Source organism: Symphodus melops (genome assembly GCF_947650265.1).
Source record: "Symphodus melops genome assembly, chromosome: 1".
Classification (NCBI taxonomy): Eukaryota; Metazoa; Chordata; class Actinopteri; order Labriformes; family Labridae; genus Symphodus; species Symphodus melops.
Window position 1 is genome coordinate 21,360,547 of NC_136691.1, and position 20,419 is coordinate 21,380,965.

Sequence of the window (20,419 nt, forward strand, 5' to 3'; positions counted from 1 at the left end):
AAATTAATAACTTACATGTTTCCGTTCCTTTTTTCAAAGTAGATTTTTTCACAGGCCCAAGCTGCACCTCCTCACCTGTGTCTGACCTCCCTTTTGGTCTGTGTGTGTGTGTGGGTGAGTGTGTGTGTGTGTGGGGGGGGGGGGGGGGGGGGGGTGTGTGAACCCTTTCTCTCATAAAGCCACTAATCAAAAATAATCACCTAAAAATCTTCCAAGAATGCACTCACTAATTTTGTCAGCCATTTTCTCTTTATAATGTTTCCTCTAACTCATTTTTTTTTTTATATCTCCTCATGGAGCTGACAAGGTGTGTGTGTGTGTGTGTGTGTCTGTGTGTGTGTGCGCGCATTTGTTACTTGCTTATATATGTTGTCAAGGGACTGCAAATGTACATTTGCCCAAGGCTAACTCTGGTGCAATGCATTAAATGTTTACATTTATGTTTTGATTGCAGATGGTCCTTTATAAATAAAGTTACATTGAATTGTGTGTGTGTGTGTGTGTGTTGGCGGGGTGCTGCTGCCTGTGAAGCTTAATTGATTCACAGCTGCAGTGAATCAATCAACCAATCTAGAGGAAAGCACCTGTCGACTGACACCTCAAAGTTAACGCATCGTGTTGATCCCCAAGTTAAAACTCACCTATTGTTATAATGCTGAATGCCTAGCACTAAGTCTGCAGAGGGCGCTAAACGTCTTGTCGTGCAAATCAGGTGATAGTTCCAGACATCCATTATCCACACCGCTTATCCAGTTCAGGGTCTTGGTGGGACTGGAGCCGAGCCCAGCTGTCATTTGACGAGTGGTGGGGTACACAATCACATATGGAGACAGAGAATCAGCCACACTCACATTCACACCTACGGACAATGTAGAGTCACCTATGAACCTTTAACGAGCATGTCTTTGGATTGTGGGAGGAAGCTGCAGTTCCTGGAGAGAACGCCGTCAGGCACAGGAATAACATGCAAACCCTGCACAGTAAGAACCCTGCACGACGGCCTTCACAGACTACATTTTACATAAGACGGCATGAAGCCTCAACGTAAGCTGTTGAAACCTCTTTACTAATGCTCTTCTATCCCAGCACTGGAGAGCAGCCTTCATCTGGCAGCCCTGCAGTGTTCGGCCAATCAGAAGAATGCAGGCCCGTGGGGAGTATATGGCCTTAAAGAGACAGCAGCAGAAACTAACCGTCCAGCATCAGATAAATAAGTTGTTTGAGTTGCGAAGCAGCTACGGACATGTAGTGCGACTTCCTCATTCTTCCTGTGTGTGTTTTTTTTTTTTAAAGCAAGCTTAAAACACATCTTTTTGCACAAGCCTTTAGTTAGGTTTTAATTATTTCAGAATGTTAACGTTGTATATGTTGTTTTCTATGTAATACTTTCTTATCCCATAAGCTCTCACATTATGTCATTGTTGTGTATCATCTTTGTTGTTCTTCAGTTTTAAAGCAGATTGAGTCATATGGAATGGGCTTTATAAATAAACTAGGTCTGTCTGTGACATCTCCATCCACTCTACTTACTTACAGTCCTTCTGTTTTACTCTGTTATCGATTTGGGCAGTACTCGGCGGCCCTTTCAGCTACATCTGGCCTCACTTTTTGTGTTTTTTTGCACAATGAATAACTTTGATTTATTAAAAAACCTTTGTGACATTTGTAAGAACTTTACACAATTCAGGAGACTCAGGAATCAAGCTTCAGCTCGGAACAACTCAGCCTACTTTGAGTGCACCCTTCAAGTACTGAAGTACTTTTTAACAATCCACCGATGCCTTGTAGACCTTCACAAACACCTGAAGAAATAAAAGTGTGACTCAGAAATAGAAAAACAGAAATAATTGGTTCCTTGAATGGAAAACAAAGTGTGCTTTCATTACAAAAAGATCTGTTGTGATGCAGTTTTCAATGAGGTATCTTTCTGAAAACATGTTTGACTGACACAGAAAGGAGTTGTTGTTTCTAGTTTTATTAAATGGGTCCATTAAAATCCCACATGTACCCTGGGGAAATTACAGAATCAGATCTCTCTATTGGAGCTTTTAGTCATCGAATGCGTTCAACGTAGCTGACGTTGCTCATTTAAAACTTTAACCTCACCGTTACACATCCTACACTCGAAGGTTAGAGGGACGCTTGGTGACTCTGGTTTCCACGGCGGCACATAGCAACAACACTTTGTGATAAAGACCATAGTGTTAGTCTGAAACACCAGAGTCCTCGTATTGATTCAGGAGCTAACAGATTACTGTGCAAGCAGTGTAACCTTACATTTTCTTGACCTTTCAGATCTGCCCGTGAGAGGTGATTTGAATACTGCAGGACTGTCACTAAGGGCAACAAGAAGATGCCTCTCCAGAGAGGAAATATATTCCATGGTGGCGGCTACATTTCCCACAGTGAGGACATGAAACCGACACAAAGGATTTAAGATTCTCAGACAATGTAGTCAAGGTGACACACAGATCCCTGTGCTGTTCCCGTCAGGAGTTAGCAGCTTCACAACACAGCAGGTGTGAAAGCAACAATCAACAGTTTCCTGTAAAACATCGGCCTCAGCAGACAACACTTATTATCTAGTTTAATCTTCGCCATGAAGGCGAGAACAAAGCTCAACTGCTTCAAATGAAATGTAACGTATTCACTTATTATACTATGTTTCCAATTTTAGAGAAACATTTAAGTAAGATAATGGTTTAACTGATAAAGTCACCTTACCATAAGATCTGACATGAAGGAAACATGCTATGTTGTCTTCTCTTCAACAATCCAGCAGTCAGTATGTCCTCCTTCTAACTTTAGATTCTGCTCCTGAATGCTCTGGATTTGTTTCAGGTAGGCGGTTTTAACATTTTGGACGCCCATTGGTTTGAGAGAAGTTCTCAGGTCAAACGATGTTGCAGGTGTTGCAGCGATGAAGCGGACAAGAGAACAGATACTGATTGTACACGACCTAAAAAGCCTCTGCATGTTTCTCATATTGGTGAGGATTTTAAAAAATGGAGAGAGGTTAGAACGCAGAAAGATTTACAGAGCGATGCAGAGGTATCTGAGATTACCGTTTACTGTAATTCATTGCGGCACAACTTTTAAAGCGACTCATGCATCCGAGCGTTCACTATATTTAGATGAACTTTTTGCAGTCCGTTTTTTAAAATTGTAGTTTCACAGCAGTCACTAACCTCTGCCGCCGTCACATTATCATTATGTCGCCTCGTGGAAATGCGGTCTGATTGTCATAACAACACAATCGCCTTTCACTAAGCCCTTTATGAATTCTCCTAACACCTTTCCTTAAGGTTAAGGTAAAGTGGATAGTGAAAGTAAATAGAAGGGACGATCTGAATGTACCCCTCGTCTTCAAAGTACATATGGGTGTGGTCTCTCAGGAATATGTGAAATGACTTAACCTTCCTTGTGATGTGCTGCACTGTAATGCAACACACAAATAATGCTTTCAAATGTTAGGCCTAATTCACACAATATTCCGTACAATACAATATTACAATATATATAATAGAATATTCTGCAGTTTTTGCTCACCTGTGCAAATGAGCAAAAACCCTTGCAAAGGGTTAAATCTCTTGATGCGCTGCAGAGCAAACAGCGCAAACAGTGTGTTTGCACCTATTGAATTAATCCATTCTATGGCTAGTTTATACTAACAGAAACCAGAAAGATACAGGGACACAATACAGAGTCACAGGTGACTGAGTTCATTAAAAGCAGAGTTTAATAATAAGAGTCCAGGTGAAAATACAGGAAGGCAATCAGCGGTGCAAACAAAGTCTAAAGGGGCCGGCAAAAGGCAGAAACACTAGAAGGCTAACAAGGAAAAACGGCTGCAACTAGGTGACATACAAGATCAGACTTCAAACTGGCAACATGAAGGAGAAAACACAGGGACTATAGCCACAGACAATAAAGAGATAACGAGTCTGAGGTGAGCACAATCAGGGTGGTGAGGCACAAGGCGGGAAACCGTGAGGAGCAGGATCTGAAAGTAAGTAAACAGGAAGAAAGAAATGTGCAGAAGGAAACCATGAGCTAGGTAACTTAACAGGTTGTGTCACAATTGGTGAAATGCTTTCAATTCAGGGGTTAAAGCAACACTATGTAGGACATTGGTTTGGTGCACTTTGGTGCCCCTTAAAGGTCTCTTCATGCGACTGCTTTGTTGTCAGACGCACGTTGTTTTGTTACGTCACTTTATTATCATCTTAGACACCTGGCTTTTTTTTTTTACAAACATGACAAGGGTCAGTAATATTCCCAGACATTGGGCAAATTTGACTCTGCTCGTGTCTAAAGCGCTTTTTATTTTTATTTTTCTTCCCCGTGGGGCAATTAGCGCACCAAGGGTTCGAGCACCACCTATCCACAGGAGCAGCGAACTGCATACTCCCTGACAGAGCAGGGGTTAAGTGTCTTGCCCAAGGACACATCGGACATGTTGCTCGCAGGAGCTGGGGATCGAACCCTCGACCTTCTGGTTGAGAGACGATGACTGAACCTACTGAGCCACAGCCACCCTACTTTGTCAGTAAACTGTTAGCATGTGAAGTATGTGTATGTGTTACTGTAACTGTTACCATGACGACTACAGGCCGTGGCTAAATGGCTACATTAGATGGGGTCATTTTCTCAATGCCTTTTTGTTGAAAGGTGGATTTATTAATTTAATTGTATCAAACCTAAGACATAACCTAGATTCTGCCCCAAACATGAGACAACGATGACACCGCTAACGATGCAGCCGAACGTTACGTCTCTCGTAAACGTTACGTAATATCTGCAGGGATATACACTCTGCCTCTTTCTCCCTCACTCATATCTTTCTCTTCTTAGCTTCATCTCTTTTCAAACCTCTTTCTCTTAGCCTCAGCTGTATCAACAGTACATAGTTATGAAAAACTATTGGTGGAGAAGATACATATTGTTGTTTTAACTTGAGTCAGAATTTTAAATAATCAAGGCCAACTGGTCAGTACAGTAATGCATGAATAACACAGAACACCTGCTGCAGCTCCAAAAGTGTGTCATCAGTGTGAGCTCATTTCAAACTAATCTGCAGCGATCATGTAGCCTGAAAATAAGCAGTATTAAATGGTATAATGACAATAGCAGAGTGGTGCACACAGGTGGATAATCACAAGTGCCTCTTTGACTTGATCTCATCTCAGGTGAGTATCATTCTGCCCGCCACCATGCGTCCTCCAGAGACATCTGCAAGTTCCTGTTGCTTAGTAATAGTCTTCAGCGCTCTGATTAAAGTGAGCTTCAAAGCTCCGGGCACGCTCATTACTCACCGCTGGCTGCATAATGGATCCCAGGGAGGAAGCTGATTAACAACGACATCCTTTATGATCACAAGTCTGAAGCCAATCAAACTCCACTCGTCTCACTGCAAGTATCCGTCCATGCCTGAGCTGCGGAGGGTCCCAGAGGTCAGCGCAGGTCTCTACAGTCTGATATCTGCTGGTGAGAAAAAGTGCCTGCTGACCTTTTCTGGTTTGCTGCCAGCAGCCTCATTTGCTCTGCTTTCATGTCTCACAGTCGTCACTGATTGACTCCTCTTTGATCCGTCTTCTGGGCCGACAGTGAAGTCAGGCGTTCTATTTCAAATTGAATGTTGACCTAAAATAACATTTATTAAAGACAGCCTTACATCAGCAGGGAGCCCCAACATGTAAGATGAAAGACAGTCAGTCTACAATCAGGGAGAAGTCTGAGTCCCACCAGCTGTATTGTTGTCTGAGCTGTGTTTACAAGGATGGTCCTTTCCCGCATGTCACTCCTCTCCTGATTTTCAACACCAGTCTTCTATCTCTAAAATCAATCAATCTTCGTCTGTGTAGCTGGGACTTGTAAGAACATTTTCTCCCCGATTAAACATTTTTAAAGCTTCTTTGTAAAAGCTTTTAAAGGGAGCCTCAAAATAGGACAAAATAAGTCTCATAGGAGTTTATTAGCAACATCATTAAATGTTATTTAAATAAACTTTAAATAACAAACTTTCTTTTAAATTCAAGGCCATTCAAAAGCAACATCTGGAGATATTATTATTCATAATATTTTTTATTTATTTAGCACCTTTGAAACAGATGTTCACAAAGAGCTTTGACAGAAGACGCATCAACGGTCACACAAACAGAGAGAAGTCTGTTAAGGAAATGTGGTATAGCTGATAAAATCATTAGACAGACTTGGTGGATTATTGTAAGATTTATTCGTCAGAAGTTGAACACACGTGGCTGACAAACTTTCTTTCTTACATTCAGTTAGCAGGTATCCCTTTCTATTAGGATACTCTTCTTATAGGCTGGAGAGAAGAAGTTACCTTCACCTGTAAATGTCAGACAGAAACATTTCTCCAGCCTCAGTTTCCTTCTCAGCTCACAGCATACACTCAGCTCCTATCCAAACAGCTCCGCTGGTGAGATGTCTTACACGTGTATTACAACTACACAAACCTAAAAGACGAATTGAGAGTAGACAGATTTAAAGGGTGCGCTCACAAATTTACCAAGATGAATGAATTTGTTCTCACAATAGACAATAGGTGTGAAAAGCAGTGATCCACTTTTGAATCAGGATGTGTCACATTCAAACAGGAAGCAGCAACGACTGCAAGGTTTTTCAACTTCAATCTTTTATTTATTTATTTTTTTTGGTGGGTTTTTGCCTTTGTTTAAAAGGACCGCTGAAGAGAGACAGGAAATTTTATGAAGAGAGAGAGGGGAAAGACATGCAGCAGAGGGGCCAAGGTCGGATTCAAACCCACGGTCACTGCGATGAGGGCTATAGCCTCTGCACATGGGGCGCTCAGCTAGGCTCACACATTAAATCTCATGGAGACGATTTGCGGACGCTTTATGCAGTTCAGTCTGAATGTCTTCAAAGTGAGACTGTGCAAGTGGAGAATTTTAAATAAGGTGGACTTGAGCTTGTATATTTCTTTTCTCATCTTCTGACTTCTCAAAGCCCTTTTCAACACCTCAGGTCACACCTACACGTTCACACACTGATGACAGAGACTGCTGTCTAAAGTGTCCATCCATTCATATACATTAATACGCCAGGCACAGGGAGCAATTTGTGGATAAGCGTCTTACCCGAGGACACATCAGACATGTGCAGGTGCTGGGGATCCAATCTAAGGCCCAATCTACCACTGAGCCACAGCTGCCCCACATTAACGAATACTTGTGCAAAATCTTGTCACCACATGCACCAGGTCAAATTAATAACCACACTGAGGCTTTTTGGGGGCCAGGTGGTTATGAAAATATAAAACTCACATTTTCTTTGATAAAATTCTGACCAAACATCTCTGCAGTCAGTAATGTGAACTGAAGCTTTCTCCACAACAAACAGAGCTGTGAAAGAGTAAACAGACTGCAGGCAGCTCAGTTTCTATTATGGGCTGCATTGCACAACACGCTGATGTCTCCACTGTGAAGCTTTTATATCTAAGACCGGCATGAAGTCAAAGCCGGCTTAGCTTATATCATGGTATGGAGGAGGGATGCATGAACGCACCGCGGGCGTGTGTCGCCCTCACAGAGCACTCAGCAGACACGATGACAGGAAGTGGAGTCCCTGAGCGGAAAGACACAGGTGACACATCAGGAGAATGATAATTACCGCAGAGCTTTGCATCGCATGAAAAAACAGCAGGCGCCCACAGAAAACAATATGTTTACATGCACTGAGCGTGTGCTAATTCAAATCCAAACACACACATGCTCTTAGTCACCTGGGATTATACGGTACATTAAGCATTTTCACCCACCAGTCTGACTAACCCCATGAGTTACTTTATGTTAGAGATTTACCACAAACATGGATCATGAACGTGTTGACAAGCCTGTTTATTCGCACTCTTTGACCACATTTTATCCAACACACGCTGCATTGTTGATGCACCAAGGTCGATTTATCCAGAAGAATAAAACATGTCCCTTTGATGTTCGACCTTGATGCTTTTCCAGCTCCATTATTCACCAAAACAGCCAACAGTGCACTCCAGTATAACCTTCAAAAAAAGGTGCTGAATTTCCAACATCATTAACTGAGCGTTATATTCTAGTGTTTGTTATATATGTCATGATCAGGTGGTTACTTAAGGCTCAGTTTCTTTGTTAAAGGTCACATACTCTCATCCTTTTTAGTTTAAATGTGTGTGAAGTGTGTTGTTGTAAATCCACTCTGATCCTGTATTTGATCATGTCTATAAACCCCTCTATTTCAGCCCTGCTCAGAACAGGCTGTTTCTGTGTCTGTAGCTTTAAATATGTAAATGAGCTGTGTCTGACCACACCCCCTCTTTGGAAGGACTCGAAGGATGTCCTATTGTTTACGGTGAGGAGGCAGACTCAGAGAACAAACACCTAGCTGTGGGAGGGTCACCCACCAGGGGGAGGGGCTACTGCCCTTTGTGATGTGATGAAGGGAAAATCTCCAAACGGCCTGTCTGAGCACACATTTTCTGAAAAGTGGCGCAGGCAGAAGACAGAGGATGGACTTTTCTCCAATCAAAACTTGTACAGATAGTATAGCAAAACTATGTCAGAATAACAAGATTAGTAGGATACAGATGTCTAATGTACCTCCGGCCATTTTGTATCCCTGAAGGAGATTACGATTTACAACTTAGATTTGACTAAAATGAAATAGGCTTTACTGAAATGAAAAGAAAGCTTAAAGAAGCCTGTTGTAACACGAGTCTGAAAAAGCAAATGGCTAATCATACTAAAGGATCCTTGGTGTTGCCCCAGTTTTTACAACTTATCACCTGAAGAGAAGCTCTGAAATGTCATAATTATATGACAACGTTTGTGGCATTTGAGACACATAGGCATGATAAATAAAAGGTGAAATATGTAAATCTGACTCCTAGTGTTTGAAATGGGGATTGTGGGCAAACATTAAAGAGAGCCCCCTGGACCCCTCCTCCCGACCATTGATGCTTACGCAGGTTGCCATGTCGCTGAAACTTAAGTGTTTCTAAAATCATCTCCAACATTGATCCTAGTCTGAGCAGCTTTCTGCTGCTGGAGCTTATTAGAAACATGCAGAGGCTTTTTAGCTCGGGTACAATCACTTCTATCTGAATTTTATTTATTCACTAGATATTATTGATTGGACCTTTAATGTCAGATGAATTACAAGAAATAGTGATATTGCGGGTCGCCAGAAATAAAAAGAGACAAAATGAGAAATAAAGCTCTGAAGAGACGGTTTACCAAGGTAAGAAATGTGTATTTCTTTATTACATTCAACAGTACAGTACACTGAAATTGCACATTTTCACCAGATATAGCAGCATTCTGACTGGCAAATGGACTAATCAATAGGCACATCCAAAACATTTAAATAGAAATACACGTGTCCAAATGTGTCGCGACCACTTTTCTGACCACACACTCAAATCCCACTGAAGCCGTTAATTTACATGCCTCATAAAAATAAGTCTACGCAACTAAAACACACACGGTCCTCCCCCACGCGGCTCGCAACTCCAGTGGCAGGAAAAGACGTGCGGTCAAGAGAAACCCAGCGGCTCCCTCCTCAGAGCAGTGTTAAAGGAAAAAGACACCCGTTTCTATTCTCACACCGTACGTGTCATTCAGGACATTGCAGGGTTAAGTGTTTTCATTTTCTGTTATAATCCAAGGTAGCATTCTTACTGTTGCTGCACTGCGTTCAAGGTCTACTGAGTAGAGCTGGGTAAAGATGCATCGTGTTTGACAACCTGGTAGTAGAAACTTTCAAGGATCGAATTCTGACATGAAATAAAAAATAAAATAATATAAAAATATAAAAAAACATCGTCCTGAATTTGAGAGGAGGCCTGGCTTCACTAACCATGACGTCAGAGATTTCGCTAGGCGGTAACACAAATCTCGATTAGGGACAGACCGATATCAGCAAACAGATTACATCAGTCGATATTAGCATATGAAGCGTCTATGGTTATTACCATATCTATGTGCCAATATTTCTAGATTTATTCACCAGTCACGTTTCATTATATTTCACTAGCACTTCTCTTTCACCAGTAGAGGGCGCTGTATGGACCACATGCATCATCTCTCTCCAGAGTGACGAGTGGTGATTCAGTGGTGGCTCAGTGAATTTCCAGTCGAGTGACCATCTCGTCTTTACTAAATATCTTTTCCACATCTCTTTTACAGTCGGGAGCGTAGGGGTTGGTGTGCACGCCTCACATACAGGAAGTCTGGGCTCCAATCCTGCTTCCTTTCTCACTCTTTCCTAACTCTCAAATTAAATATAAATCTGAAGAAAATAATACACAAGAATCTTGAGCAGATTTTTTTCTCTTCCAAAGGTTGATATCGGTATTTGCCCCTAAAACCCTGCATCGGTCAGACCGTAGTCTCAATGAGAAAACCACGTTTTTATGAGCGTGTTCACATAAAAGGGGAGGAGTTAGCAGCACGTTAAATAAAAAAACTAAATATGATGAAAGTAAACATTTACTCAAAACTAAAATCACATCTGCAGCGGTGACGGGAAGAACTCAGGAGGAACACATACAAAACAATCACAGCGTGTGAATGTGCAAATGAAGGCTTAAAGAATAACTAGTGCAAAATGGATGTCAGCCTTAATATACTAAATAATGACATGCTCACCTGTGGCGTGAACGACCGATTAAGACGCTGTTCTCTCAGCTGGATTGCAGCTTTTACTCATTGGTAGCAGAGAACAGTCCGGCCTGCTCGATGCTGAGGGAGCCTCGGGAGGAGCCCACCTGTCTCACCTGCTCCGTGGTACAGGCGCCCCACAGACAGACCGCTGTCTGTGAGTATTTCTGACTCGACTTGATTCAGGCTCAACTTTGACGGAGAGAAAGAAATGATTGCTTTTCAGCACTCGTATCAAGCACTGTTCAGCAATACCCAGCCCTAGAAGTGAAGCTGCTGTTGGTGGAGATGAAGGTGGGCCTTATGTGTTAAGGATTCTTTCACATCATGCTGTTTATCTAACACACGCTGCTCTTGTTTTTCTGACTGAGATTTCAGGTAGTAGTTGAAGGAAACAACCTTCACTCACTCTGAGGCTTGAAGTTCAGGACAAAAGAGAGGAGCGCTGCTTTGTGTTCGCTCTGCCTTTTTCCTTGAGATCATTATGTGAGCGTGTGTTTGTGTACGTTTAGCGCTTTAAGACTGAACTCTCCTCTCTCGGTTCAGGATTCATCAGCTCGATCTGCGAGACGACGCACGCAGAGATCCTTTTCAACGCCTCGATTGTCTGAGTTTTTGATCGAACATTTTCTGACGCAGCCTCGAAACTTCAGCCGGATCTCAACACCCAGGAGCGAGCATCACTGAAGTCCTCAAAGGGACATTTGTGGGCTTGTTATTTTATCGTCTAGACTAAAAAGTTTTAAAATATTGACTTTTTTTTGTTTGAGGTGCCGCAGTAAAAGAACTGCTGCCCACTTCCACTCCTAAAAACTGTTCCCCGTTTTAAAGTGGGCCGCAAATTCTGGGAAAAAAAAAAAAAAATGGAGCACACAGCGAACGGTCGCTTTTGACCACTTTGAAACCTCCGTGTTGTAGTCCAGTGTCTTCAGACAAAGAGGGGGGGGGTGTCCTACCTGGTCACCCTGATACTCATCGATAACGAGGAGAAAACGATGATGAACGCACCAGCTGTGTTCTACGTTCTGTGTGAAGTCATGGTACGACCCCACGCTGGAGCGAGTTCAGCCTCGGTGAGCTGCTTGTTCGGTCAGCAGAGGGTGACGTCCAAACTAACCCGATGGTATCGTGGCAGAAATGACGCTTTGAATTCCTGCGGCAAAGCAGTAAATCCATCACCATGACGACCGTACTTTATGGAGGACTTTCCACCTACATGGCCCTTACATAGCCTTACTATGTGTCAGGTGTTATGCTGGAACCATCTCAGCTGGTGCAACACCTTACATGTTAGTGGAACATAAACGCAGCCATCAGTTTGGACTTTTGAACCTTCACACAGCTGGTGCAACACGCTGCAGGTGATTAATATGGGGAAATATACACTGCAGTATTCTATTTCATTTTACAGTCTTAATTATTATTAATTAATTAATTAACGCTAACATCCGAGTTCTGTAGCTCAAACATGACCATGAGAAAGGAAGTCTCGAACCCATTTCCTGAACCCTTAAAATTCACAATCCCTGAACGTATCTGAGACATTCACAGCTGACATGTTGGCCTCCTTTTCTACCTTTTGCTAACAGTTAAACGCAGGTCTGTAGAACGCTTTCTATTCGTGAAGTCAGGTGTGTTTGAGCCGTAGTTACGGAGCACAAGTCAGTTTTAGGACATTTTAAACAGCCACACTTCAAGTTGTCAAATCCTCTCTGTTGATATTTTTAGCCGCGGCTCACGGGGGATTTAGTCTCTTAGTTTAAGACGAGACCCGTTTGATTTTCTCGTTACCTGAAGCAACACACATCCCCACCAACGCAGCCCCAGCCTCTTGAGACGCAGCCCCGTGTTCACCCTGCTAAGAAAAGTAAACCACGACACAACATGAAGTAAAGATGTGTTTTTAACAGTGTCCGAGCGTTTGTCGAGGGGGGGGGTGTTTGGCTTTACCCTTCAAACCACGGAGCGGTGCTCTCCGCACACGTACACGGCGCTCGGCTGGATGCGCCTCTTGGTGTTGCCCGGCAGCTGAGGAAGAAACTTGAAGTACTTGGGCATCAGGTCAAGGCAGGCGTCGCGGAACTTTTTGATCCGCCAGTAGTAAATGAGAGGGTTGAGGGCCGACTTGAGGTAGCACAACCACAGGACCCACGTGCTGATTTGAAAAAAGCTGTCTTTGTGGTAGAAGCCGTCGCTGAAGGTGGTCACCAGACTGTAGGCGGTGAAGGGCGCCCAGCACACTGTAAACACTGAGAAGAGGATGAGGATGGTGGTGAAGGCACGCGTCTTGAAGCTCATGTCTATGTTCATTTGGAAGGGCCTCTGGAGGCTCAGCAGGCCCAGTTTGCTGGCCTGGCTCAGACAAATGCTGTCCGGGTGGCTGTGGATGCGGATGGCGTTGTGGCGGATGGTGTTCAGGATCCCCATGAACGTGTACAGCATGACCATGAAAGGGACGAAAAAGAAGACTAGCATCAGTATCAATACGTAGGCGTGGTAACCGGGCTCCACGCTGTAGCCAAACACACACTGAGGGGCCCGAGGGGGGGTCTGTAAGGGAGGGGAGCCGACAGCCAGAGGGAAAGAGAAAACGAAAGAGAGTCCCCACGTGACCACGATGAGCACTTTGGCCCTCTGCGGACTCAGCTTATCTTGTTTCTGGACGATGATAAGGAAACGATCGATGCTTATTATAAGCAGTATGGCCACGCCCTCCATCACAAAGAACCAAAAGAGCATCGCCGAGACGCGGCAGAACACGTCCCCGAAAATCCACTGGGTGGTCACGACGGTCACCAGAGCGAAGGGCATGTTCAGGATGGCCAGCATCATGTCGGCGAACGCCAAGCTGGCCAACAGGATGTTGATGGCCGAGCGCATGGCGGACCTCTGGTACACCATCAGGCACACCACCACGTTCCCCAGCAGAGCCAAAAGCAGGATGGCGGCCATGATGAAGCAGAAGAACACCTGCAGGGGCAGGCCCACGCCGTGCAGGATCTCCGGGGCCTCCGCTGTCGGCGTGACCGGCTCCGTGGGCGACCGGGAGCCCAGGGAAACATTCGCCATGGAGACGTTCTCCATCGACGGCCTCTCCGGAAGGTTCAGCAGCCCCGTAACGAGGCAGCAGAGAGCGGCGTTAGTGTCCCCTGCCTGCGGAAGGGGAGCAGGAGTGGAGAGGAGCATTCTTCCCCGGGGTGAACGGGCATGCTTGCGGGTGAGCTCGCACCATGCATGGTATCGTAGACGCAGAGAGTCCCCGCTCAACAGGACATGGCGGCGGCGTCACTCCTGTGAGTCCCTGAGAAAATACACAGAAATATAGAGAGTGTAAATGAAACATTATTAAAGAAAAGCTGAATTCCCCTCAGAGCGACAGTGAGCCTGCCATCCACTCACCGTTATTTGCCTGCAAGCCCCCAATTAATTCACACAGCCATCATCTCTCTGAAGCCTGCAGAGTCCCACAAATCACCAATTAGCAGAACTGAACCTCTGCTAAAGCAGTTCAGATGCTAAAAATACTTTTGAGTTTGTATTTGAATTGCCTCGGGTCCTCTAACAGCAGCGGATCACAAACGCGTGTCTCCGAGCACGACGGATTGAATTAAAAGTGTTGTGATTAAAGGTGAGAGCAAGCGTGGAAGCCTTCCCCTTTATCTGTGAAGACTTGTGTCCCCGTCAGGACATCAGAGCAAAAGAGAGAAAAAGAGGACCAGGTCGGATGAGCTGAAGGAAGAGGATATTCATTTGGATGCTAAAGACGGGGAATAGCTCAAGGAAAAGTCAGCCGTGTGTCTGAGAGGGAAAAAAAAAAGAACTGAAGACATTTCCGGGTTTTATCTGAGACGCGTCCAACGTGCTGATGACTACCAGGCGACACCACCTCCCGATCAGCCAAATGTCCACGACAACACAAATCCATGTTTGTGTCTTAGCGTGCATGTTAAAGCAAACGGATCCCCAGCCGATAGTATTCATTGGAAGTTCTCGTCGTCCTGACCCGAGCGCCCTTTATGTGGCGTGCACAAGCTGTGACAGGGCGCAAAGTACCCAGCACTGCTGTCCTCTACCAACAGATGGATGTCGTTGTATCTGTCATTACACAACCCAAACACTGGGGAAAGGGGTGGCGCTAATGAGCCTTCGACACTTTCTCAAAAAGGACAAAAAAAATTGAATTCATTTAGAATTATTTATATATCTTGGATTTGTATCCTCTGGGTACGATCACTACCTCTCTGGTGTTACAGTCGGAGTGAGTGACTCCCATCCAGCACCCAAAACAGACGATTCAGTGATGGCTACGGTCTTGGTCCTGACTCAGTCTAGATGCCTAAATGGCTCGGTCTCTGAGCGCTCTGGTCTCAGGTAAGTCCAGGTCTTGGTGAGCGTGGTTTGGACTTCCTCACTGGTGCATACCCACACTTCAGGACACGGTGCTGTCGGGACAGCAGAGTAATCATGCCGCGCTCTGTTTGGCTCAACTGTTATTCTACATCATGTTAAAGTGCTTCCATTAACAAACAGACCATGTCTAAGCTGAGAGCCGCGCTGCAATAAAAGCCCTTATCTCCAGTACAAACATCACTGTTATATCAGACCACCTGCTGTCACCTACAATCGCAAAGCAGCAATTGCCGACCAACGCGCGTGGCACAGAGTCCGTTTGTGAGTACTTGAACGGATTCATCCGCGCTCGCACGAAGCCTTTTCATTAATTTCCAGCCGCGTGTGGGTGGAAACACCAAGCAAACACAATTACAGGCAATTATGAAGAGGACAGAGAGAGGACAGCCTTTTTTATTCGGCCGTGTTAAAGAACAGGTTGATGCTTGTACACTTTGGATGTGCAGCCATTCAGCAGACAATGCTATCACTGTCAGCGAGACGGGCAGGACAGTCACTGAGGACACGGATGGGCCGCAGGGCAGAAGACTTTATTCACATGGTGATGACTGCGTCACAATAAGAGAAGTGGATGATCCTCCATGTGTGGAAGGACACTGGCCTCGTGTGTCCCCCACGTTCAACATGCTCAGCAGCAGTCGAGCTGCACAGGGAGGGAGCACACTTCCTTCCCTGCCTTCAGGGGCAGACTGACCTGAAATGTTAAAATAGCCACTTCAGCCTGCAAGCAATCAAGTCAACCGGCTGCAGGTGTAATGGACGAGCCGGGGACTGTTCAAACATTGTGGCAATGTGGCAGCGCAATTATGCAACGGAGGATTGCAGAGAGAGCGGACTCATTCAGTCCAATCTTCTTACCTTGAGTCTAGCGGGGAGACAAAGAGGGAAGTGGAGACCTGTCGAGTGCGTCCATGTTAGGGGAGAAGTGAATGTTCATCATTCTCCAGTCAAGAGCATATTCAGGTTCAGCTCTGTTTCACACTGCTGATCTCTCTCTCTCTCTCTCTCTCTCTCTCTACAATCTGACATTTATAGGATGGGGTTGGTAAATGATAACACATCAAACCTTCAGTGCCACCTTTGTTTTCAGACTGAGACCATCAGCATATGGACTCTCGAAGGCTTGAAGAAATCATTATGGAAAACACCAGAATGATCCTTTTGAATGCCTCACATAAACACTGAAGTATCAGTCCACTGGTGTGAGTAACGATTGTGATCGTCTGTTTCTGATCGTGATCTTGAAATGTGCACACTGTTCACACCAAGTCACATCAATTTTTAGATATCGACACAATCTCTGTATACGGGGGAGTGTCTCCAAGTCAGCCCGGTCTTAAAACCCCTTTATAAAATCCTGGCCTGGGTCTCTGACGGGGCCGACTCTTAATTTTAAATAAAGATCCGGTCAAGACCACCACTGAACAGAGATCTTTTCCAACGTCACTGTGAATAAAAGAGAAACAAATAAGTTCTGTTGTTTCATGATTGGATTTGTATTTCCTGGTTGGCATGCTCTCTGAGCACTCTGGTCTCGGGTAAAGTCTTGGTCCCCGGTTCGTGTGATCTTGACAACAGCGCTATGAGAAGGAGTCTGTGTTTAGTTTATTAGAATGACTAGACTATTTTTTTTTATTTTTTTTTTACGCTTGCAAGAACAGTGAAAAATGTACAAGTGGAAATAGGTTTCAAATAAATTCAGTTCATTTCTGTGACACAGCACAGCCTGCAGCTCAGGAGGAATATTTCTGAAATCAAATCTTAGATTTGATCATCTTGGAGTGGGTGTGTGTGTGTGTGTGTGTGGGGGGGGGGGTCGAACAAACGATTCAGTTACAGACACAGGAGGAGCCTCACTCAGACTGCCGTTTCAAGGTGCCATCATATTTATTCCCACATGACTTTTAGCCGTCATCACGGATGTCACAGAGGCGTAAAGGGGGGAGGCAAAGTGATCCCTGTGTTGATACTACTTGATGCTGCAGGCACAGAAACAAGTGATGGCAGTTATTAGACAGGTCGATAGCTTCAATTTGCTCACTTTGCTCCATGAATTTTTGACCTTGGTGACACATCAAAGCTACATCCTTTTGTTAGGAGACACTGGAAACAAAGTGTGAAACAAAACGGGATCACACTCCATTATGGACCTCCTCTCTGGCATCTATTCTGCGTGAACCATTCGTTGTCTTTCAAACAGGAGACAGCAGCTGACTTATAATAAACAATACACTATCCATATTGGGATTCACACTCCTTTGTAAAAAGCTTTCCATGCAGGAACACCAATCTCTTTTCCAAACATCAATGAGCAGCTTGACTCTTTAGCATAAATATGCTCTCTTTTTTTGAAAACAATAAACTATGAATTCTTCTGTTGTATCCACATCTCCATGTTTAACCCATCATGGTGAAGACCAATGTTTTTCTGAGCTGTTTGTTAGTTTCTACTTCGACGCGAGTGCATATCCAGTAGCTCCATCTGTGTTAAGTTTGTTTTTAATATATGTTTTAATTGTATAGGTGTTTTGTTTTTTTAACTTTACCTTTTGTAGTACACTTACAGAGTAGAACTTTACATATCCTATGTCTACCTTTCGTAAATATAGCGTGGGGGAAAACTTGTTTACTCAAGGGAGAAGCTGCTCTCATGCTGAACAACGGGACAAGCCGGCAGTGTTCCCCTCATACAAGAGGAGCTGACATGGAGGTACAGAGGCTGCAGAGCCGGAGCCGAGCTAAAGGCTAGGCTCGGGGTACAAGCCCTCGGTTTCAAATGATCCAATTTTGCTTTCAAAATGTATGAAATTCAAAATCTCTATAAATCTATCGAAATGATTCTTTAATTCCTTGACCCAGTCTTTTAGATCTACAAACTAAAAAAACTGTAATTAAAAAATATGAAATTATGATTTCAACTGCATTTTAAATTTAAATGTTGTTTTTGTGTTGGACTAATTTAAGCTGTTTAGTGGTTTTTAAGTATCACTGAGTGCATACAATGTGTATTAATGTTAATTATAGTTCTGTTACACTGCATTCCAGTCTTATTTGTCATTTGAATTTGTCGTACAAAGATGAGCTGTGTCACTATGAAATACTATTCTATATGCTATATATTTTAGCTTCATGACAATCACATAAACATTTTAATACTCAGGGACTAAATCTGTGGGAAAAAAATTAACCCAAATATATATTTTAATCAAAGTTAATTTAAATTAAACCAGTGTTCATCGACAGCTCACTGCTAACCATACACGGTGTAACGGTTTATTAGGTAATGTTACACCGTGTATCAAGTGTTACAGCCTCGGTTTCTGTAGTAACCGTTACACAGTGTATCGCACGTTAGAGCCTTGGTTGCTTTAGTAACGGTTACGTGTCAAACGTTACAGCCTCGGTTTCTGTAGTAACGGTTACACCGTGTCGAACATTACAGCCTTGGTTTCTGTAGCAACCGTTACAACGAGTATCGACCGTTACAGCCTTGGTTGCTTTAGTAACCGTTACACCACAGCCTTGGTTTCTGTAGTAACCGTTACAGCCTCAGTTGCTTCAGTAACCGTTACACCGTGTATCAAACGTTACAGCCTGGGTTTCTGTAGTAACCGTTACAGCCTCGGTTGCTTTAGTAACCGTTACACCGTGTATCAAACGTTACAGCCTGGGTTGCTGTAGTAACTGTCCTTCGTTGTTATGGCACTAAAATGGTTGAGACGACAAACTGTGATTCACGTAGTTAAAACATCTCTGTTGACGATGAGACCGGCTGGGTGTTTGAGACAGACGTCGTGTTTTCTGGATGTAGGCAAATAAATGTGTGAAAAGTAAGCGGTGCATGTTGACCGTGGGTTCCGTTTCTGTTTACCTGCTCGGGTCCCCCATGTCTGGGCTCCTTCCCGGTGCTGAAGTCCTGGAGCTCGGTCCTCTTAATGGTGCACCTCGCACGAAATCTTTTCTCCTCCTCGCTGTATTTCACACATTAAACAGTTTTCCAGCCAAACAAGCGGCCCAAACGAGATCTCCCCACAACACGTCGCCTCTCTGTCTGAAGATTTTAGAAAGCCGTGCGGCAGCTGCAGATGTTTCTACATCTGAGGCAGCGTGAACGTAAAATCCTCTTCAGCGTCGCTTTGTTTCCAGAGGCAGCCCTCCATGTTTTTTTAAGGAGTGAATAAATATCTGCTTCTCCTGCTTTCTGTCCCTTTATGCAGATTTATCCAGCACCAGATGTATGAGGCTCTGAACTATATGTACTGAAGCCCACATTATCGCCGCACTGATACAAAACTACTCTCTCTCTGTGAGACAACAACAACGGCCCCACTTATACTACTTCCTGTTTGGAGTTTCACAATAAAAGACACCAAGGAGGAGATTGAAAAATGTAAGACTTTTCTTTCAGGGCCTGCGTAATACCACCAAGAAAACATTAAATAATATGTGCTGACATCAGCAGCATCTCTTTTCTTTCTCTACTCCAGCAAAGTATGTTTACATTAGTTAAACATGACTTACAAATGTCGCAGTTAATTTCTCACTTTTTTTGACAAGTTGGAATGTTTAAGTTAACCCTGGTTTTCTTATTCTTAGCTTATCTAAATATCTATCTATCTATCTATCTATCTATCTATCTATCTATCTATCTATCTATCTATCTATCTATCTATCTATCTATCTATCTATCTATCTATCTATCTATCTATCTATCTATCTATCTATCTATCTATCTATCCATCCATCTATCATCAGGTCCCACGTCTTTTTGATTTTGATTGGTCAGTAAGGGAGATGTGACATTGACAGGCGAGGCACTGTTCTAGAGGTTGAGCTTTTTCCACTGAGAGTTCTGTGAGCCCATCAAAACAAACAAACAACAAAAAAAAACAACTGCTGATGCCAATACATTTTAGCGCTCAGGATGGTGATGCTGAAAACAGTGAACTACATTGTTTTTTCTCAATGAAAAAAAAAATGCAAGCAAAAGAACGTGTTCTGTTGATAGATAATATACAGGGAATTTCAGGGGGACTGCTTCTGAAATATTTCTGACCTGGTTGTTCACACATGCACCTCACAGCAGCTTCTTTCATATCTGTGTTTTTGAATCTTATACAGCAAACCAAATTGAGCTGATGTAGACGACACGTTTTCGTACATGCATAATATATTTTTTATGGATGCACCTGTAAATGCAAACAATAAAAAAATTTCTAGGACTATTTCCTGCCCAGCATTGGTAAAATTTTAACATGAGGATGGGGTGAACTGGTATTTGAAAGTATTTGAAATGCAATTCCCAAAAGCACACTTTGGATTTAACTATA

At 43.6% G+C, this 20,419-nt stretch overlaps 1 protein-coding gene across 1 annotated transcript; it reads right to left on the bottom strand.

The window, feature by feature from the left end:
* Positions 1–9,249: 9,249 nt before the first annotated feature.
* Positions 9,250–19,432, bottom strand: gpr63 (G protein-coupled receptor 63). The gene is made up of 3 exons (XM_079360626.1): positions 18,961–19,432; positions 12,034–13,980; positions 9,250–11,961 (listed from the first exon to the last, which is right to left on the bottom strand). The coding sequence occupies exon 2, from the start codon at positions 13,863–13,865 to the stop codon at positions 12,633–12,635; it is 1,233 nt and encodes a 410-aa protein (XP_079216752.1). The 5' UTR covers positions 13,866–13,980; positions 18,961–19,432; the 3' UTR covers positions 9,250–11,961; positions 12,034–12,632.
* Positions 19,433–20,419: the final 987 nt, after the last annotated feature.

What these genes read in the sequence shown, in the direction of transcription:
- gpr63 (XM_079360626.1), bottom strand. Translation starts at nt 13,865, where the DNA reads ATGCTCCTCTCCACTCCTGCTCCCCTTCCGCAGGCAGGGGACACTAAC.